This window comes from Pyrgilauda ruficollis, unplaced genomic scaffold (genome assembly GCF_017590135.1).
Source record: "Pyrgilauda ruficollis isolate IOZ18807 unplaced genomic scaffold, ASM1759013v1 scaffold8, whole genome shotgun sequence".
NCBI lineage: Eukaryota > Metazoa > Chordata > Aves > Passeriformes > Passeridae > Pyrgilauda > Pyrgilauda ruficollis.
The window spans coordinates 6,818,310-6,840,837 of record NW_024529932.1 but is presented as its reverse complement, the minus strand read 5'-3'; the positions used below and the strand labels follow the sequence as shown (position 1 = coordinate 6,840,837).

The 22,528-nt window shown below is 42.3% G+C and overlaps 1 protein-coding gene across 1 annotated transcript in view; it reads right to left on the bottom strand.

Annotated features, from left to right (window-relative positions):
- Positions 1-202: 202 nt before the first annotated feature.
- Positions 203-22,528, bottom strand: part of ARHGAP20 (Rho GTPase activating protein 20) — a 56,714-nt gene continuing 34,388 nt past the window's right edge. The window contains exons 5-15 of the mRNA XM_041487268.1: positions 21,854-21,895; positions 20,803-20,887; positions 18,040-18,117; positions 14,506-14,572; positions 12,397-12,579; positions 8,051-8,229; positions 4,980-5,141; positions 3,880-3,989; positions 3,450-3,639; positions 2,859-2,970; positions 203-1,290 (exon numbers count right to left, since the gene is read on the bottom strand). Of these exons, the coding sequence (XP_041343202.1) occupies positions 203-1,290; positions 2,859-2,970; positions 3,450-3,639; positions 3,880-3,989; positions 4,980-5,141; positions 8,051-8,229; positions 12,397-12,579; positions 14,506-14,572; positions 18,040-18,117; positions 20,803-20,887; positions 21,854-21,895 (2,296 nt within the window). The remainder of the gene's footprint in view (positions 1,291-2,858; positions 2,971-3,449; positions 3,640-3,879; positions 3,990-4,979; positions 5,142-8,050; positions 8,230-12,396; positions 12,580-14,505; positions 14,573-18,039; positions 18,118-20,802; positions 20,888-21,853; positions 21,896-22,528) is intronic.

The window sequence follows — 22,528 nt, the reverse complement described above, 5'->3', positions numbered from 1 at the left end:
CAGGAGATTTCTGCTTGCTTCTCAGCAATTTTTATTATTCCTGCAATGCTCCTGCAAAGCTTTATATTGGAACATTACTCGGTTTCCTAAAAAAAGAAAACCTTGAGTCCAGGGACTGCTCAATTAAATTTGAACAATCTGGATGTTAAACTTAAAATGAACACACATCAACACCAAAGGCATTTTCTTTATGGTGTTTATTTTAAGCACTAAGATTCCTCTGCAAAAAGCTTTGGTCAGTCTCTTCAAACTTTGGATTGCTGTAATGCCTTTCTAGACCACCTCTTTGATCGTGAAGTCCATCTCTCCCAGTGACTTTCAGAGGCAATGGCTGAAGGTCAGGATTAATGAAACAGCCATCGACTCCATCAGTAGGTTTCAGGGGTGCTGACCTGCTGCTGGGCCCCACCAAGCCCCTCTCAGCCCCAGTGTCAGTAGGTTGTGGAGATGGTGGCACTGCGGTGGGTGGCAGAAAACAGTCATCAGCCACAGCAGCAGCAGCGTCCTCGTGTTTCTTTAGCAACTGGAAAGCGCTATCGAAAGGGGAGGAGGTTTCACTTAAGGTAAACAGAGCCTGGTCTGAAAACTGGGAGAAAGCACTGTCCAGGGAGCAAATTGATGACACAGATGGAGATGTCCCAGAAGAAGACTGGCTAAAAGAGCTAAATCCTGAGCAAGTATTTAATCCCTCTGGCGTTGGAGGCAGGAGACAATGAAACAGGTCTTTCCTTTCAACGTTTTTGTTTGTGCTGTCACTTTTACCAACGTCAATCCCTACAAGCAAGCTCTGATTGCTGAGCTTTTGCCTTTCCACCTGCAATGACTGGTGCTGGCAGAGACACTCTTCATCTCCGTGGGACAGCACAACGTCACAGCTGGCTTTGCGCGTTGCCTTCTCGCGCCCGGCAGCGGCGCGGGCGGAGCTGGAGCTCTGCAGGCCAACCGCAGGCTCGGAGGAGCGCCGGTGCCTCCTCACAGTCTTGGGAGCACCCGAGGTAGCTGCTGAGGGGAAACCACTGGAGTAGCGAGACTCGTTTGAGTTTTCTTGCAGGGAAAACTTCGGGTGTGCGTCGTCAGAAATTTCCAACTGCTTCAGTTTGGTTTGGCTTTGGATTTCATCCACCTCTGTCTGCTCCGAATCGCCATCGCTCAGAGTGAAGACAGACTCCCTGCTTCTGTAATCCTGATCACGGGTTTTAATCCAGTCACTGGAGGAAGAGTCAGCTTCATCATTTGCCTCATTTTCCAGGCTATCATAGGAAGAGTCATTCTGATGGAGAGAAGCAACATCTGCAAGGACAAACCAAGTGTTAACACACCAGTGACTGAACCACCCTCTTGACAAGCAGCTTCTTTTTGGTTTGCTTTTTTATTTTTCTGGCAAGTATCCTTTACTTTCAGGAGCATTTGCCCTTTAAAGATTCTTCAAGCACAAGTACCAATAATTTAATAAAAAATTACTCTCTTAATATTGAACTGGAGAAGCTGAAGTGAGTACTAAGCTACTGTTCAGTCAAGAAATACAGGATAATGGCACAAGTAAGAGTTAGGGGGTTCTTGTTGTGATTTTGCTTTGGTTTGGTTTTTTTAAGTGGATAGTAGCTAATCCAGCTGTAAACAAGAATTTATATACATAGATACATATATGGTATATATATATTGGTAATTTATTTTTTTTCTTTTCATTATTGGATACTGAAAACAACATTCTTTCTATCCTTCTTTTAGACAAATGAAGATAATAGAGTATACTGCTTACCTCTATTTCTTCCAGAAAATACAATATTTTTAAGAGCAACACTGTGAAGTTTTAGGCTCAGCTTAAACAGCCACCTCATTTGCACTGAGCAGTGCACACCTGGCCCCTATCCTGTACCTGCAATAATTGGAATTACATTAAATTTCTTTTGCTCTGGGTTAGGCTAAGCTGCCTTATCTCACATTTGCAGCAGACATAGTTCATGCTTGGGCAGTCACCACACCTCAGTGCCTGCCTGAAAGCTCGTTCAGCTGCTGTGACCTGTCGTGGGTCTCAGCTCTTACTGCCACCACATCCCAGCACAGCAGATCCCATGTGCTTCCCTCCTGGGGAGGGGGCAGGCCAAATTTCACCCAGTTTCTCTGGAGGCAGAGCATGAGGAGTTTGAAACAGCCACACACAGTCAGTCAGACATGCTGACACAAGTGCCATTACCACTTTCAGTACAGGCCACCTGTGACAAAATTTATTTTACAAAAAATGCTGCTTTAGAAATACTTTAAGAGAGACACAAAACTCCAGTCAAAATCAGAGGGTTGGAGAGTAAAAAAGCATTAATGATAATCTGGAAAACTCTGTCAGCTAGTCTGTCAAACACTTTCAGTCCCCAGTTCCATGATTTTTCTGTGCTAGCAGCAAAATCTGGATGTCCCATTGAAACTCTGGAGATCTCTCTCTTTTGGTAGTGAACAGACACTTTCAACCCTAATGTAATGGTGTGACAGCTGTATTATGACCATTGTTGATGACTGACCTCCTGATATTTTGGGAAAACACAGGTTAGATTTGAGAGTAAACCTTCACTAGATTTCTTCTTTTTTTGTTTTCTTTGTTTCCCCTCCCTCCTTTTTTAACCATAGTGGTTCAGATGATCGGTATAGGAGCAAGAGTGAAAGCATTTTGTGATATGATCCAGGTCTATGGTAAGCTGAATCAGTGATTATGACCAATTCTTTGGGGAATTGAATGGAAAGAGAACAGGAGTATCATGTGGGAGCACCACATGAAGAAGGAACAGCATTCTTCCATGGAATATACTGATCTTTTGCCTGGCTGAGTTTATCTGTCTTAATGGGATCAAAACATCAATCTGCATTACCTGAGCTGTTCTCTCTCTTGCATGTCATCAGTATTTCTCCAAAGAGGGAGGTAATTTCATCTCCAAAAATCCTGCAGCAATTCTCAATGAGGAACTGTACCAGACTAGAAATCTGCAACAAAGCAATGGGAGAGAGATATCAGATCTTCTATTACTCAACTCAGGACAAGCTCACCATACAGATGAGGAACAGGAGCAAACTGCCATCCATGGAGGCAGCCAGGAACTACTCTCTCAGTCTCCTGGGCCCGATAAACTGTCCTGGTACACATCCTTGTAAACATCTTTTCCATTCTACTCTGTCCTGTTCCAAGGTCACCACAACCAGAGATCTTCATGAGAGAAGCATTTTGCTGATACACTGGGCATTGCTTTATGACCTCTCTCCCCTTCTTCCAGGAAGGTTATGAGAATGGATTGATGGATGTTGCTGGAGCCCTGATAAGAGGACAAGTCCTGATTTGAAGAGGTACTGAGTGTTCTCATGTTTGCAACCAACAGCCTGGTTGAATGGGATGAAGGTTGGTTTGGTTTGCTGCTACACTGAAAACAGCAAACATTTATTAAAAGGTGAAAACACCTTTTTCTCACCTTTTTAATAAATTCACTTTCTATATCAGGAGTGGAGGATACAGGAGGCCAGAGCAGGCTAGGTGCAATGCAGACAGCTAGATTAAAGGCATTCATCTGGTTCTCCTCAGATCGCATTTCTATTCCATGCAGTACTCCAAAGATGTAACGCAAGAGAACAACATTAGCTCTCGGGAGATGCTCTAGTAACCTGAAAACATATAAAAACAGAAATCTTCACATTAGTGACCACTTTCATTAGATATACACAAGTCAAAATAATGGAAATGCAGAAACAGGGTAACGTGGTCCACTAATTAAACCAGGGAGGGCATCAAAGAGATGTTCTTGTTCTTGTTAAAAAAAATATAATTGCAAGTTGAATACTTGTGATTCTGCATTCTGGGATATACATTTATAGGAAAAGAATGTAGAGAATATAAATAAATACCTTTGGATGCTTTTTATCTTCTCCTCATTGTTTCCTTGATCCAGCACAGAGACCCACTTATCACACAGATGGGATGATAAAATACTGCCTGGGATGTTGCGAAGAAAATCCTTATCAAGAGAAAAGAAGAACAAAACATGTGAGCAGCTGTTCTGGGGCAGGTGAGGGAATAGGAATAAGATACACAGATACAAGAGGATGTATCAATAGGACAGCACTCGCTGGCAAGTACATTGTTACACACAACCACCAAAACCAGAAGAAAATCATCTGAGGTAGAGGCACTTTAGATTATGCTTAAAGTGATTATTTTCTGGCCTTTCTCCACCTTTTCCTGTCAAATAGATGTATTTGAATGCTTCATCTGACATTGCTGTACTATAAAATCTGCAGTGAGGCCAGTTATTTTGATGTTGCATAATGTCTGTCTTATCACTTCACTTCATCTGTAGTCCCTGTTTCTTCTCCTCAGCTGACAAGCTCAAATACCTCCAGATTATAAGCACTCCAAGGCATCACTACCCTTCCTCCCCTAATCAATGGAGTACTCAAACTAGTCATTGATGGTCCTGCAATTCCTCTTTCCTAACACTTCAACCATGAGCATGGAAATTGTTGCAGTTTAGGAAGAGGGCCAAATTCTAGCTTCCCAAAATAGCTAGGGTGAGGGAAGCTATGGTGCTTTGTTTACACAAGGAACATTGGCTTTGACATACAAGACTGTATAACGCATGGAGAAAATAATCAAAATACTTATGGTAACACTATAAACTCACTAGGATTTGCAGTGTAGGGTAGTACTGATGTGCAAGGGGACTGGTCTGCAAACGTGCCTTTTAGTATTTCATATGCAGAGAGTAAGGACCAGGCTGTAGCACAGACCTCAGAAATGCTGTCAGCAAAACAAGCTGGCTACTCCTCTTCCTCATCCTAAATCAGTGGTAGCCTCCTGTGGAGACCCTCACAAGGTTAATGTGCCATCCCCTTCTTGTTAATTCTTTCCTCTTTGGGCCTGTCCCTGGAAAAAAGCTCTCCCTGGCTGAGCACAGGATCTGTGCTGCTCTCACCCAAAAAGAGAGACAGGAACATTCTTCACATACCTTAAACAAAGATGCTGTCACAAATATGGATTCATGGGCCAGGTCCACTTCAGTGCCTGAATCAAGCTTCTCCTTTAGCTCTTTGAACGTTTTTGCACTTCCGGAGCGTCTGAAAATACCTTTGGTGGAAGGCCCCTCTTGGTAAAGGAGGGAAAGCATGTCCTAAAAAAATTAAAAAGGCAAAGAGGATTTCCCATAAATATATTTTATTGTCCAGTGCCACTAAAATGCAGTTTTGCCATTTTTGTCACAGCTGAAAACCTTTTAGTCCTAAAAAATATCAGAAATCCAACACAAGTCAAGGCTCACTCTCCAAACCATGCCAAACTGCACAGCAAAGCTGGGATTTAGGGCTCTCATTTTGGACAACATCCCTTCAGAAATACTGTGCTGCCACTGCTGAGCACTTTCTTCATGACCTTGCAGGTCCAGCACTTTCTTCAGGACCTGTGCAAGTTTCAGCCAAGTCATTTAAACATATAAACGCTGTGGTGTGAGAAAAGGAGAGTGGTCTATCTAATTCAAAGCTTTGCATTTGACAGTGGCCTCAGCCAGACACTGCTTTGCAGAAAGGTATGAGACCCTCACTGCTCATCATTGTAGTTAATATTATCACCAACCACAGATAGAATTCTGTTTCACTGTTGATATATGAAAAAAGGAGATTTTTATCTAAACTAGAAAGTGCTTTGTTTGTTAATATATATCTGCACTTCTACAGCTGATCAGAGTCAGGTTTTTACTCCTTTGCTGCTTGTGAGCAGTCTCAGACTCTGCAAGCAGCTCAGAGTTGTCAGCAGAAGCAGTTCTGAGGCAAGGTGCTCCTGCTTGGGAGGTCACTCCAAGAGGGATAAAGCTCAGCTTGTGGCTTCCCTGAAGCAAGTGAGGCTGCATAGGATTAAACAAGTAGACAGCTTATTACAGAGAAGGGAAAACAAGCAGATTTCCCATAAGAGGAAAACAAGGAAAAAGAAGAAATGCTGAAACTTCTCCTGAGATAACATGTTCAGGATATTTGCCAGATGCTTAGTTCTCTGCAGTCTCCTGAGGGCCACCTCTCAGACATGCAGGTCAACTCTTGCAGGCCTGCTCCAAGCAATGTGGAGTCTGTCATGGTCATCTCTTGGAAAGGGGAAACACGTGCAGACAACCTCTGGGATTATCTGTATGCACACAGTGGCCTGAGGACCAAGTTATCAAAAATGATGGCAAGAAAAGGGACATGGAGGGGGGGTCCTGGGACACTGGTCCATCATCATTAAACTGAATTAGTGAACAGTAATGGATAACGAATGGAGTTTGGGGACTTTCCTAGTCTGGGCTGTTAGGTAGGTCTTCCTGCCACACAGCAGAGCAAATAAGTCTAATGGAAGCCATTACTTTTGCTTTTGTTCTTTCATGTTTCTTTCTCACTCTCGCAAAAGTCCAAGATCAAGAATTAATGGAAGTACAGATGCTTTGGAGGAGCACCTTCATGGCAGCAGGACTCATGTCAGCATTTTCATTCTCTTTGCAGGAGTTTAGAGCTCTCCCATCAAAACAGGCTGAGTCCCACAGTAGAGGATGTTAGCACACGAACAAACCCTTTCAAAATACATTTTGAACAAAATATTCACAAGATAAAAATGGAAGCCCCTATTAAACTAACAAACCCAGATGGAATTGCATGAATGAAGCTATGGTGCAAGACAATTCAGTGTGGCAATGGCTAAAAGAGAGCTCTTCAGCTGTGAAAGCAAGCTGGAAGCTCTGAAGCAGTTATCCAGCATGCCTGCAGCATTCATCCCTGCTATTTATTCTCTTGCAGGTAAATCCCATTCAGATCTCCAGTATTCTATTCTCCAGAGATGCTAAATGAATTCAGAAGTTCTATTTGTGGTATAAACACAATGTTTAAAATTCAAAGCACGAAGTCTACCAAGCTGTGATTCCATGCTTAGTAACTTTGGGGATTTTTTTCAAATAAAAATTTACTATTATTTATGTTTTGGAGAAATTTCTGAAATGCAGCATTGGCTCATCTCTTAAACAGAGAGAAGGACAGATCAGGGGATCATAGCCACACAGAGTCCATCTCTGGAGGGCTTATTTAAATAATCTAAATAATGAAAATGCACGCTTCTCCTTCAAAAGAAAACATGATTAAAAGACCTGGAACATCCTGGTATGATTCACTATTCAGGCAGTGATAAAGCAGCACATCAAGCACCTGTCTTAGGAGACAGAACATCTCTTCTTTTACACTGGTATGACCCCACTGATTTCAGTGGGGTTCTGGCAGTTCCTCCCAGCCAGAAGTCAGGCTGTCAGGATGAAGGGCCGAATCCTGCAGGGCTCATTCCCACTTTGTAAATACTTCATCTGCTGTACTGACAACAGGGCCTTCTAATGACCAAAAATTCCACGTACATGCCTTAATTATGCCTAAGAATGGGCTCTAGGACAACTTTTTTATTGGTCCTAGGCTGATTTTGAGAGCACCCACAGCACAAGAGCTCCCTCAAGACAGGATGAAAAGATGCTACTGTAGTCTCCACATTCCCACCTATTTTTTTGCAGTGGTGCTGTCAGACCAAAAATGAGGACTCAGGAGTGCTTGCCTGCCCCGGAATGACTTCAAGAAGGGCTCTGGAATTGCCTAGTTATGGGCAGGTGGCATTTTTATGCATGCGTGGGCTGCCTATATGGGACAGTAGATGAGACATTTATGGATGTGGGGATTTTACAGGGATCTTGGGAGTGGTTTAAAAAGTATGTGTGAATGTGGCATTTATTTACACTGTGTAAGTGAGGATTAGGGAACCAGCCTTATAGCATGGGCTGTAAAGGAGAAATAGCCCAGAGCAGCAGACTGATCACATGCATTTCTCAAGCTGTTATTAACTGGGCCTGACCACAGTATATGTAAAAAATCAAAGTTCTTGCTGGGAATCACAAATGAGGTTTCCCTACGGAAATCTTTCTGGTTTCTTTGCTTGGGTAATTTCAATGCCCCATTTACAAACATATCTTCATTTACTACACAGAGAAATTCCACCACTGTAAGACCCAACCCTGAGCCTGGGACTCACCAAGAGGGGTTTGGGCAGGTTGTCATCCTCACAGATGGTTGTTAGTAAGAGGCCAAAGAGCTTCCCAGGAGCAGCAGATGTTGAGGAGAGGGGTGCATTGTCCAAGTGAGTGCCTGGGCCACGCCAAAAAGCCCAATTTATGATAGATCTTTTCCTTTTAAATGACTTTTGGCTTAAGTCTGGGGAAAGAGAAAGGTGTTTATTATGAGAAATGCATTTCAATTCTAGTTCCAGTATTTGGGTTTTGGTGGTTGCTATGGTTTCAAAGGAAAAAATGTCATGAACTAACCAACTCCTTTCATCCAGCTAAGCCTAATCCCCCATGTACATACCTCTGTGTGTGTGTATGTGTTGAATGTGTTACCTTACTCATGCCCCGAAGAGAATCACCAGGATCTGCCCTGCACTGCTGGAGCAATGTCAGCACTCTCCACCAAGTGCAGGATGGCAAACCTCAGCCTGCTGACTTCACACAGCTGCACTCTGCTAAATAACTCATTTTCCACCCACAGGGATAAATCCACTGCCCTCACCTCAGCATGCTGTCCAGGGTGATCCCAGTTCTCCTGACAATGTGGGAGACTCTCCCCACAAATACCACTAGAGAATCACTAATGGGATGGGGCATTTTCAGACCAGGAAAAGCCACTGCCTTTGCTCTCTTCTCCACAATGCAGGAGCATCATCAGTGTCCTCACTCCAAGCATTTGCTGACCATGGCCCAGGGATGGTGCCTGCCCTTTAATGAGTGCCTTCCAGATGGCATTGCAGCATGCTGCCAGCACACTGATGGGCTCTGCTTGTCTCCATTGCAACAAACCTCATCAGACACCGAAGCGGGCGTGCTAACTGAAACTCCTGTTTGGAGGCTGGAGAGAAGGAAATACTGCTACTGGGACACAAAAAGGGGGTTTTTATATGACCTTTCTCAACATCAGCCACTGTGACATCTTCTAACAGCATGGGTTACTGCTAAAGAGAAAAGGAGTGCAGACTGTTTAAGACAGAAGTGTTAACTGGGAAAAACTTATTCTGATAGAATTTTCCTTTCTGAGATGTTTTCAAAGCCAATCAGCATTGATTTAGTTGCTTGCCTACCCCATACACACTTTTAATTAGCTGGTTCTTCCAAACATTTTAATTTCTGCTGTTGTGGAGGCCAGAACCAAGTCTTGCAGAGTTAAGAATTGTGGTACAATACCAGATTTTTCTCTCCAATACTTTATTCTCTCCTATACTTCATTAGAATTTGGTTTTTAGCTCAAAGAGTGATTTTCATTATAGGTCATTCCATTCCAGATCATGCTCCCTCTGGGAATGGGTGGAAGTCTTTTCATTAGACGCTTACAGGATGAAAAGTTACAGTTTAACTCAAAATGTGAACATATGAATGTAAAAGCCTGAAGAAAAATTCTTTTCATAAAAAATAATGAGGATATACATTTTAAGCAGTCCAAAGCTTCAAGAAATGTAAGTCTGGCAGTGTCTAGGCTTTACTTGGCACATCATGTTTTGGGACACCATAACTGACCTGTAACTTTCAAAATGATTTTTTTTCCTTCAGATGAGCTAGATATTGACCTGAATAAGGTTTGCTTCACAAATGAAGGTTTGCCAGTGTTCTAGTGACACAATGGCAAAACATACTGGTGTTTTTTTCTGTACACCCTGTAGGTCTCAGTGGAAGCAAAAATTAAGATGCTATTTTGGAGAACAAGGAATAGCAGAAGTGAAGAAAAAAAAGAGTTTTAAAATTAGGAACTCTTCTCAGTCTCTTACTGATTGTTCCTCCCTTAAAAGCCATGTCTCAAACTGAGAATGTGAAGGGGTCATTGCAACGAACTGCAGCTCTCTCCTGGGACAGGAAGGAAATCTTAGCAAGTGTTCTTCAGCACACCAGGGCAGAAGCCAAAAACTGATGTGTGGCAATGAATTGCCCTGTTACTTAAAAATTAACATTCACTGAAAAATAGGAAAACTCATAGTTTTCATACCCCTTTTTTAAGGATGTTCACAAGCCTTAAGCTGAAGAGGAGATGAGAAGGGGTGGGTGTTCACTTTCTTTCCTTGAACCTGTGCAAAGTTATAATACTAGGAAAAGGCCAGACTCATCTCAGCCAAGACAGATGCCAATTATTGCTCTGCAGAAGTACTTCCACACAAAGACTGCATGGCCTTGCTCTGGTGGATTATTCTAAGCCAGAATCAGAAAAAGGTAATACCAGTTTGTTGGAAAATTTTGGTCAGAGCTCACAGCAGCCACCCCTTCTTGCTCATATTTTATATGAATGGAATGTCTAGTCATAGTTAATGTCCTAGCCATGGAAATGGCATTTCCTCTCCTTGAAACTAATCAGAAACTTCTAAATAAATCTTCAGCTCTATTTAACAACGTGCTCATGAGCATAATTTAATGGCTATGTTTAACTGGTAGGTGACCATTCCTGTTACATGCTGAAAGGCCACAGCAGAGGCAACAGAAACACTCCATTTCTTCCACACAGAAAACTCTCCTGTACTGTTTTAACCATCCTGCCAGGACAGCTGATGCAATTACACCACCACATTTGGTGTCCACAGAGCCACTAACTTGACATGAGGGCCAGCTGTCAGTCATGCCTGCCTGTCAGCACCTACACTGCTGTCCCACCGTGGTGCACACTGGTGGAGCGGGGCAGCTGCTCCTTGCTGCCTCCAGCAGGGACAGCATGTCCAGCACAGTGATATCCCACTGCAGGGAAGTGATGGCAGGGAGGACAGCACAGCATGTGGCAGTGAAGTGTGGGGTTACAGATGCTGAATTTACTCTGTAAATTCACCCTGTATGTGGCAGTGTGCCCAGTGGGTACCCAACCCAGATTTTGGCTTGCTGATTTGAAGCTCAAAAGCCAGACAATAACCTTGGCTTTCATGCAGGTAATTTTTGCCATTTTCCAAACCCAAAGCGTCAGGAAAAGCACAAGGAGCAGCACTATATGTGAGATGACCTGCTTTTCAAGCAGTTACACCTATACATCACTTCAACAGGTTTTGTCTGATGAAAGAAGGAAAGGTGAATGGACTGAAAGCCTCTTTCTCCCATTTAGTGCAGTCCCTGTGCACGACCTGCAGGCTGCCCCAGGCTTCTGCTGCCCCAAGCCAGGCTCACTCCACTCCTGCAGCTTGCACAGCACTGATGATAACACATCTGCATTACAACTCTACAGGCCTGATTTGCATTTCTATTTTCTTTTGCCAGTCAACATCAGCTGCCAAAGCAGGGCCTGTAAACCTAATTACACCCCTTTGCTAGATTGCCTCATTCTTAAAATATGCCATGAAGTAATATATGATACAAATTACTGGGAGGGGGGTGGATGAATGCATGTGGAAAGGAAATTAATTTATATAAAATATAATCAATTTCCAGAATAATTTGTAGTGGACTCTGGTATAGCTTCACTGTATTTAATTTCTAAAACCATTACAAATGGATTCTATTCCTATTCATATATTGTGGGAGATCTTAAGTATTGGGGAGTGCCCAAGATAGCAGTGTGGATGTTATTTTTTCTATGATATGGTTATTAATGGTGAAGTAGGGCAGAGTTCCTAATTAAGCTGAGAATGCTAGTGTGTTAAGAACAACAAAAACACACCATGGGACGTATCCTTGCCCTAAGTCTAAATTCCCAATCCTGTCACTATCTCCTTATTTGTTTTATCATGAGCAGAGCGCAGTCATTGTGTCGTTGACAACAGAGTGCAAAACGGAGAGTAGGTGCTCATATTTTTGCAGCATCAAGGCCAAAGGCAGAAGAAAATATTACTTTATTTTACTCAAAGAGCACTGAAATAAAGTTCTATTCGCTCACCTCATCTAAGTATCCAAGTACCTGCCCAGACTTTGGCACTTGAGGATCCCAGTGAGGTAGAGGGTAGTCCTAAGCACCTTATTGAGATGAAGGACGCTGCCAAATGTTGCATGGGAATTCTGTGCCAAAGCCTTGACTCTTGAACCGTGAAACCACCCTGCCTTGTCACAGAGCACAGCAAGGGCTGCAGAGAGAAGCTCAGCTAACAGACTCACAAAAATTGCAGGGGAGAGATTCTGTCTTTCTTTTGCTGACTTTAGAACAATCACTTGACAGGCAGCTTGTCAAAATGTAACTCACAAAGATGACACATATACAACAGCACGCTCAGATCAGTGAGAGCTACACTGCAAAAGCCCCCGAGCAGCTGGAAGATACACCTGCACGCTCCTCTGCGCTTCCCACTGCGCCCCAGCCCGGCACATTTGCCTTCTGCAGCAGAGCCAGGTGGCCAGGCTGTGGGGAGAGACGTGGGGTGAGAGGACAACGTACCGTTCAGCTGCTGGCACACGGCCACCTGGCTGGGCTTCAGCACAAACTGGCACTGCAGCTCCTGGGGCAGCTGCTCCGTCAAGAAAGGGCCCTGAAGCTGCCTGGGGCAGGCACAGTGCTTTGATCCGTGGGGCATAGCGTCACGAATGTGGCTCATTGTAATTCCAAAGGGATATTCATGTCCTGTTCAAAGAGAAATCGTAATAATCTCTGTTGGATTGACTGCAGACTTGCAAAACTCCATCTGCCCTGGAGGAAAAGCAGATTTTGCTTGCTGGCCCACAGCACTTTCTCAGTAATCTAAGAATTGTTGCTTTTCTCCATATTTGCACGGGCATAAATCATACACTGGCAGATAGGGAGTTACCATGTTTGGTGTAGTTAAACAGATGTAAAAGTAAAATAGGATCTATTACAGCTGTATCACATAAAAGCCCGTCAGAAAAAAACAGAAGTGACTATTTCTGAATTCAGTGTTTACTCTTTCTACTGCTTTTATTGTGGCACTGAAAGTTTAGGTACTGCTTGCTCACATCATTCTGGAGAGAAATGAGATTTTGGGATCAGTCACGTCAAATTTCTGCTGAGCATGCAAAACCAAAAAAATTCCAGTGTGGAAGTGATCTTCCCTCCCTCAACATGTTAAGTCCAACAGCCATCAACTCAGTCAAATGAGGCACAATTATGGCTCCTGTCTGAGGCTGAAACAGGAAGGAAACATTAATCACAGGGCTGATGCAAATGAGCTATGCTTGGCTTTAACCAGCATCTTTGGGGACTACACAGAGGCAATTCATTTCTGGAGGAGCTTTCATGAATGCCACCGGAAAGATGCTTTTGTGACTTGTCTAAAGACCTGGTGGATTAGATATATGAAATGTGGATGCAATGCTAAGATGTTTTAGTTAGCTTGCAGTTAGATTTGAACACTAAGAGAATGGAAGAGGTGTTATTTGAGATTATAGTATGAAGCTACAGCACAGTCAAACTCCGCTTCTGACATGCACCTGTAATAAAAGTTTGCCTTGTCTAATAAACCTTTGCATAAGTATCAAGAACAGCATCACATTCACATCAGAGTCTTCTTTTCCAAGGATTGCAACTTGAATTTGCAGTGAGAGTCAGTCAATTCGAAAGGCCTTTCCCGTTTCTGAATTCTCTGGTTTTATGTTTAAAGACACAGATGTGGTTTGATCTGAAGATACACAGTAATGGTCAGAAACCAAAAGTCTGGTGTGTTTCAAAGGCAAAACAGTTTGCACTCTCTATAACGTGCACAAGTTATACATTTTATAAATATTAATGTTGTCTGACTCCAGTGAAGCATTTGTAGCTAAGGTTACTTTGAGAAGGAATGCTAAGATTTACTAGGATTAGATTTGCAGGAGAAAAAACCAGAAAATCCACAAGTCTTTCTTGTTCTAATCATCTGCAAACTCATGCAGCACAAGAAATGCTGGGCTTCTACAGGGAAATGTTCTTACTAATGGAAAGGGATTTTCTCTTAGTGAATCATGGGCCAAAATCAAACCACTCTATCCAATCACTTCAGAGCTTTGTGTTGATTCCTGGTCTTGAAATGTTTTGAAAAACATTTTAGAAAGTTAATAAGCACTAATTTGCTCCTAATCAGAGGGGAGCTGTCAGGCAGAATGAGGAATACAGGACTGGAAAGGATTGAATAAGTTAACCCAAGTTGTGGAAGGAAAGATAATTTCTCAAAATTCTGCTGAGTTTTACTGAGGAGAGGACAATGCTATGGAGGTGTAGGAAGAAATATGGAAAAGCTGGACAACCTCCAGAAGAGGAGGTGACTGGAGAGGCCAACTCTGCAGAAACACTGGGGCTCATGCAGCAAAACTGGGGCAGAAATAAATGAACTTCTTCAACCTCTTAGTGACACAAGCAGACAGCTGCTCTTCAAAACAAAGGATCACCATTTCCCTAACTCCCCAGATAGGAAAACTCATGTGATAGGGAAGTAAGAGAAAAAACAGGAAAAACAAAATGAAAGAGGAAACTGAACTTCAGTCTTCTCTCTATTTCTTGCTTCCTACAGCAGTAGTAACTGAGTGAATATTGAAAAACAAAACAACGTCAACAACTTACCAATAAGAGGGTAAGGAGCATGTTCTCTTCCTGAAATCACCCACAGCTTGTAGTCTTTTTCAGAGCCCTTTAAAACCAAAATTAAGAATCAGCCATGAAGGACAGGTTCTCACATAAAGTTTCTCACAATATAACAATAATCTGCACCTTGCCAGCAGGGTCAAAGGAATCCCCTTTACTTTTGTAGTGCACAAGACTTCAACCAGCAAAATTCCTGCAGTGTGTCTGTCATGTGCAGTGTGATTTATGTGACCTGGGTTCAGCTCTGAGCAATAAGAGGTTTTGGAGCCCATCATTTCTGAAGAAAAAGGGGGAGATTTGCCCCCAGTTCTTTCCCTCAGACTGGAGTGCCTCCTGGCAGCAGAGGGATGGATGTCAGAGCCCACTGCACTGCTCTGCTCCACCCTCTCCACAGCTTTCCTACATCTCTAAGCAAGAGGAGCTCAGGCTGGGGAGCCAACAGCGACCTGTGACTGACACTGGAGCACAGGGCAGGAGCACCTTCACCTGAGACCTGAGCCCACCCTAAAGATGCTGAGGCAAGGATGGCAGCCCCAGGCTCCGGGCACTCAGTGCTGCCCCAAAATCTTGTTGTAGGGCTGCTGTCAGCCTTTTTGTGCAGCCCTTACGTGTGGAAGGGCTTGGGACTGCTGGATGATGTCTTAAGACTACTGAGACCTCTTTTAAAGTGTACAGCAGAGAGGATAAATTTACATCAAAAGAGACAATTTTCAAAAGACTGGGGAATGTGAAATTTTTGGGAAAAGCTGTGAAAACCTCTGATTTAAATCAAATAAAATTAAAGTGAATTCTAAATATTGCCTTTAGCATAAATGTACAAAATAAAAAGTGGATAAATACACTGCATTAAAAGTGATCTATTTTACCTTAAATCCCTTTTTGGTGACACTACTAAATCAGGATAGTTAAAAACCTTAAAGTTTTCTGGCTATAAAAAGTGATAAATACCTCATGACAGCATTGACTTAGATCCAAAGTTAATTCCTACCTCCTTTTAAACAGACTTGCCTACCATTCTGCATTATCTGGACCTTCACCCAGTGTTCCTAAGGCTTTTGAGACTCTTCCTACTTGCTGCATGCACCTGATGTAATGCTGATACACCCAACAAAGCCTTTGCAGTTTGCTCTCTGACTGACAGAGCTTTCTGGCCCACATTAGCACTGCTGTTAAGTCAGCTAGCAGGGGGCAGAAGAAAAATAAATAGGCTTTGGAGACATCTCTGATGCCTCAGGGCAAGCAGCCAGGAGCAAATAAATACAGCTGAAGAGCACAAGAAAGGGTATTTGCTTTTCCTTTCACAGACATATATGAAAGGGTTCGTTGCTGTGAAGGGGAAGCAGGGAAAGGAAGGGCCAGTAAGTGTGGTTCCAGGAGGCAGACTGCTCATCTCTGACTGCAAATGCTGTCCTTTATGGCTTTATGAGGCCATTTGTCAGGATAAATGTGACTGTCCCAGAAAAGTCAGCAAGTGTACTTACAAAGCTGGGAAACCCAAGGCCCTTCCCTCTGCCCCACTTGATAATTTGGAACAGATGATCAATGTCATTTTGCACGAGCTAGCTGTCATTTTACCAGAGAAACCACAGAGGAAAAAATCCTGATGTGTTAAACCAGAGTGAACTCAGCCAAAGTAATAGCCCCATTAATCACACAATATGTGAAATGTAGTTTTTATAAGTGCCATTGAAAAGTCATGGAGCTCCTTTCAAGTGGTTCTCTGTGGACAGAAATAAAAAACCTTGATACAGCATGTAAGGCAGAGCTTCCTTACAGCCAGAACAATCCTACCAGGGGGCTGGGTGTTTGATTGTTATGCAGGCTACAGCTTAATTTATTTAGCTTGTTTGATTTTATTGCTAATCTTATGATACGCTTCTAATGACAAAAAAGGCTTTCTGCTATAAAGAAGCAGTAAAAAAATGTAGTACATTAGCTGGGCAAATAATTCTGCAGGCAAGATTTTACATCCTTCATATGGCTTTCATTCTTTTTCTACTTGAAATAAAAATGTAAAGAGGAGGAAAAGGTTGATTGTGGTACATACAAAAGAACACAATGCTGAAACCCAACCAGCTCCTTGTCCTGCTAATCTCAAAGTATTCTCTTTAAATATTACCATTTTCATGTTTTTTCTGTACACAAAGTGAGGAAGTAAAAATGACACCCATAAAATGGGTAAAAATGAAGCACCTCACAATAAAGACTTGCAGTTTTAATAGCATTTAGTCTCCTGATTTTTGGTGCAGAGCAGGGGAGACAATCTGCAATTAAAATCCTAATATTAATTCACCTTTTATCCTTTTCACCTTGCAATCCCTCCATTGACTCCAGAGATTCCTTAATTAAATGGACTACTGGATTCTGAGCCAGGGCCTCAGCCCTGGTGTAAATGAAATGTCTGAGCAATAACAAGATGGGTAGACACAAATTGCTGTGCCTGGGAAATGCCAAGCTAGCAGAACAGACTCTGCATTAAAAGCCTGTGTAAATTAGGGATAATGGATGCTGGGGAAGGCAAATTCTGAGGTTACTCCAACTTTTGCTGTGAGTCTCCAGAAGCCCCAGGGAAGCATAACAGTGGCACTTTGCTCATCATATTTGACTCTTCACACTCAGGGCTGTGGTAAGGAAAGACTTGTCAGATTCCACGCAATGAGATCCACATATGCATCATGAGTAAAACATTTAAAAAAAATCCTGTTACCCAAACAGCAAGCTGACAGACCAGTTAAAAAGCTGTCATCCAGGAGCTTCTGTATGATCAGTGGTACTGGTTGGAGCCACACTGTGAAACACAGTGAGAAGCCAGAATTCTTGTCCCTGGCACTGATCCTCTACCACACCTGAGGCACTACCTAGTCTGGTTTAGGGCAAAGGAATCCAGTTGATGCAGTACTTGATCTAGGAGGGATCACTGCATCTATCTGCATTATCATAAGTTCTGTAAAAGCCTTTTTCCAAAACGGTTTCAGGACACTGTTTAAATTGGGAGCATTCAGATTCCATGCAACCACTTAGTTACATTACTGTATCACATAACTCCAAAGGTCCATGGATACTTAAGAGTACCTGACTGGGACACTTGAGAGCAGTGCAATCTGGGGACACAGCTGACCATGCGTGTCTGCACACTTTGAAACAAACTAACAGGCAGACCAGTAGGCTTCTTGTTCACAATGAAGCATGCAAAAGGAGCTCTATCAAACTCTCACTTCTTGTGTCAACATATCTCCTCTTAGGCATCAGCAAAAGAGATTTAAAAGAAACTTGAAACATGACTGATCCCTTACAGGGATGAGAGGCTTACTCAAAACTTTTAAGGCACTTGATAATCTCTGGAGGTCTATATGTTAACAAGGCACTTCTGCTGCATTTCAACAACTCTGGACTGCTATGTTAAAGGATTTAATTAATGTTCATATCCTAAAACTTGGAAAAAGTGCAAGGGAAGATCTGGTTGTTAAAAGTAACTACAAAGAAAGACTCATTAAAACTGGTGCAAGGACTTACATTAATTCCCAGCTGCTGCAGGGCCATCAGAATTACATCATTTGCTGTATCAACATTGGTTACACTTAGGGTTTTTGACTGTGAACAGAAAAAAAGAGAAGGGGAAAGTCGCATTAAAAGTTTGGATTTGCAAAGAGTATCTGAAGTGCAGTAGCTCTACAAAATTCATTGTTAGAAAAAATGAGAATATCCTGTTAAAATTTTACTTGATAAATAAACTATACTACATAGATAAAGGTCCAGCTGTCTGAGACCAAGGTTTGATTCCTCTGCTTTGCCACATACTTTCCGTATTTGCTTCCTGCTTCCCCAACAGCTCAGTCAGAAGAGAGTATTACAATTACTGGGACATGACTTCCACATTAAAATGTGCAGGAAGTCAGAACCACTAACTGCACTTTTAGACACTGCATAAGGGAAACAATGGTTTGATTAATTTAAAAGCATGGAAGTTTCCTTTAAAAAATGAAACATTTCAGGGTGGTTTTTTTCAGTGAAACATCAATTGTTAATTTCTGTCCTTTTCAACTGAAGATCTCCATGGTAAGAAAGTATTGTACACAGGCTGCTCATCCCCATAACCTTTCCCACATTCTATATAGATTTCTCAAAGCTAGATTTGGCTTAGTACCAGAAGCACTTCCTCTTGGTAATGTTCCATCCAGTTCAAACACAACCTTTCCAGCATCCTCCAGAATCTGCTGATAGGCAGTTTGGAAAAGCACAGAGCAGCAGAGACCCCACTTTGTAACCAGCTATGGCGACCAGCACAAAGTGCCAAGCTTTGTGTCAGCCAAAGTGCCACTTTCCACAGCTGTCTTTCCAGAGGGAGATGCAGCACCTGCTGCCTGGCAGGCGGGCTCCTGTCCTGCTGGGCAGTGCTCTGTACCTCAGCTCCATGGGTAGCTCCAATGCTTGCAGCACACGCCCACGCTGGCCTGGCTTCCCAGCCAACTCCCACACACCAAGCACAGGTCACAGAGCCCCTGTTAGAGGCTGGCTTGGCTCTGCCACCACGACTACACAGCTTGTGGATTGCAGCTGCTTCATGGCCAGACTAAAGCCTTGGCAGAACCATGGCAAGCCCACTGCAACAAACCACCCAGGCCCACCTTAAAGAACAGAAGACAGCAGAGCTGGGATGTAGATGTTCACTGCCAGTCCCAAGACAGTCTGCAATACCCTGACACCTTGTGTAGCATGTCAGTTTTATACTGGCCATAAGATGTTCAGGTGAAACAAACCCCTGACATTTCGCATTTAAAAAAGATCTGAGCTGTACCTTTGTGTAAGACCCTGGCAGTATCAAGCTGCCATGGCAATGAAAGGAAAGTAGTGAGAATACTGTGCATCTTGCTTCAGGACAGATCTGAACGCTCATACCATAAAAAATTTAACGTTTGCCTGAAGCAATGACATCTGGCTCTCAGGAGTAGGTCAGCATATTTGCATAAGTTTTGCTCTTGGCTAGAATATAGTTTGTACCTTGTGTTCAGCCTTCCCTACTGTCCAAAAATGAAATAATTCTTGGGTGTCTCCAGCAGCTGTAGCACAGGAACCACAGCACCATAAGAACTATGTGCATCACAAAATTTCCATCTGTTCCTCTACTGTTTTATTACTGATAATATCTGGACTACAGAGTGTCATTCCTTGGACTGTCAGTATCAAGAGACCATATATGGCACAAGAGCTAATTATAGCTAAGGAGAAAAGACACTGCAGAAAACCCCAACAAACCCTGGCACAAGACTGCAACACCTGAGTGCATGTATGATTTATAGACTTTTACACCTGAGCAGACCTTGATCTGCAGTCCTGGATTTAGACTGTCACAATTATTAGTACTGCTTATTAACTTTTGTCTTAGCAACCTGGCAATTCTGTCTTTGTTTACCTTAATAATGATTTTCTGGGGGGAAAAAAAAAAGAAAAAGATTCCTTTATATTTATGCAAATATAGAATTCTAAGTGGAGAATCATTATTGGGCAAAGACTTACAGTGAAATCTAACTTCTGTGAAAATATCTTATGCCCTTGCCCGTGCTCCTTAGGATTCTGAGCTTGAAATACAGATGCCATAAGCACAGTTAGAAGAAATGACAAAAAGCAGAGGAAGAATGGATGGATTATCACTGAATGCTAGGGTATCTCTATGGAACTGGCTACATACAAGAATTTAGCTTAAATAGGTTAAAAATGATATAGTCAAAAAGGTATAAATCATGGTATGGATGGCCTTCCTTTACCATCTAGTCTTTGCCTATAAATTAACCAACATCAATTATTTGATGATTAACATGCTTAAGACAATTTCAGGGTGCTCTTATACACTGATTTACTGACTTAAGATTATTATAAACAATAAAACAACTGCAACTTTGCAGAATTTAATGAAGGCTGCTTTGGAATTAGATAAGTTTTACAAGCAAAAAAAAAGGGAACATTGTACTGACATTTCTGAAGATGCTTATGCATAAATTCTACTGGAGGTGTTTCCTGGGACTTCACATTGTACAGTCTTTAGTTCATGTGCCAGAACCAGTATTTCTTACCAAGCACACTGCCCTTGAAACAGAAATTTTGTATTAAAGACAGGCAACAAACCTTTCAGGGCTGTCTATACCAAGACTTTTCAAGGGGCTGAATCCTTAAAGGAGATTGCAAACCAAAGGAAACCTCTCAATATCCAAAGGATTTGCAGGTGAATAGCACTCACAGGTGATGTGGATTTAGAGCCCTGTTTAGCTGAAGAACACTTACATATGCACAAGTTCCCACGTCCTTTGCAATTATCGTCAGACGAATGCTTTTAGGATTGTCTTTTTCCTTCTCTTCTCTTATCCGACTGACAAAACAAATACAAAACAAGTAAATTTTTAATATTGCACACATAAATAGCAAGACATAGATTTATACAGCAATCAAGCAGTAACTCGGTAAGAAGGAGATCGTTTGCAGATGTACTGCAGTAGAAAGATCTCTGAGGACAAGAAAGCATCCAGCAGTATCTGGAAGGGAGGCTGACTGTGGCCCCCAGTAATGCCCTCTTGCACTGAAGTTCATTGCAGAAATCAGAGTAAGAAGCAAAGAAAGAAATGGAAAGAAAATCAAGCTAAAACTAGCCATCACTGTGATGCCTGAGTCTGCACTACAGACTCCTACTGGAATCAGTTCCATCAGTAGAGACTAGTTCAAAGGACACAACAGGAGAACAGAGAACTGGAAATCATCCCAGCAAGGATGATTTAAACAACCCAGGTACTGTGAAGAATCAGGTAAAGACAAAAGCCTCAACCAGAAGAACTGGGCAATCAGAAAACAGAACCATCGCTAGTAGTTTTCTGTCCAAACACCGAACAAAATAAGACAGCTCTATTTATGCAAACCCTTCACTTCACCCTCCAGCATGGGGCATGGTTTTTCAGAACAGAATACAGCCAGCCTTGAGCAGCAGACAGGTTAGAGCAGAGGTTTCTGAGCTGGGCTTGCTTGAACGCCACCACCATGGAAAGAGCTCCAGGCTCAACTTGAGCCACGGTGGCAGAGGCTCCTGCTGCTGTGTTGGGAAGGAACAATGTGTGATAGGAATTGCTGCAGTTTTCTGCTGAGCACAGAGAAGCAATTGCCTCCTTGCACAGGCATTGTTGCATAAAGCAAACAACATCTTCTGAGAGAGAAGACATGAGTTTTTTTTTTTCCCTAATATTTGAAAGACCTTATCTATCATGATGGCATAAGCACCACAGCTTGGGAATCACTGGTCTAGACCAGGACTCTTTCCAGTGTCTTTAAAGACCATATAATAAAGTACCTTTGCAAAACAGACAGCCATGTTTCCTTTTGTTCTGCAGACCTGAAAGAATTGAAGGAAAAACAGGACAAATCAGCCATCATCCTAATACCAAAACAAACCTTCTACAAACCATAATGGAATGGACCGTTTTTTAGTTGCAATTTCATAAATACCTCCAAAACTTAAAAGGTTTATCCAGATTTGAATGAAAAGTCTTTTTCCCCGCAAAGTCAACTGAAAAGCCTGCCAGGGAGATCAAAAGCCCCAGTTACCATTTTTGCCACAGAAGGTAAAGCTTCACCACTGAATTTTGTAGGAAATGTGTTGATCTCCTAAAGTAATGTCCAAATAGAAGAGTAGGGCACTTTAAAAAAAAAAAGCTTAATTCAAAAGTTTAAAGGTATTTCCTCAGGTACGCAGATTTCTTTCCACTCAAATTCTTATTTATTACTTGTTTTATCAGCACATCACAAAGTACATAAAAGCCCACTGTACTTAGTAGGGTTTAACTTTGGACATTTTGAGGCTTATCTCATTTATCTTTATCTCATGTGTATACTTGGAAGGATAAAAAGCAGTCCAGTACAATATAGATAATAATATGACAGTTCAAGGAATCTAACCTCATTTTGCTTGAACTTGATTTAAATCCTAGCCCAGATGTAACTGCTATTCCCACCACTGCTTTTGCAA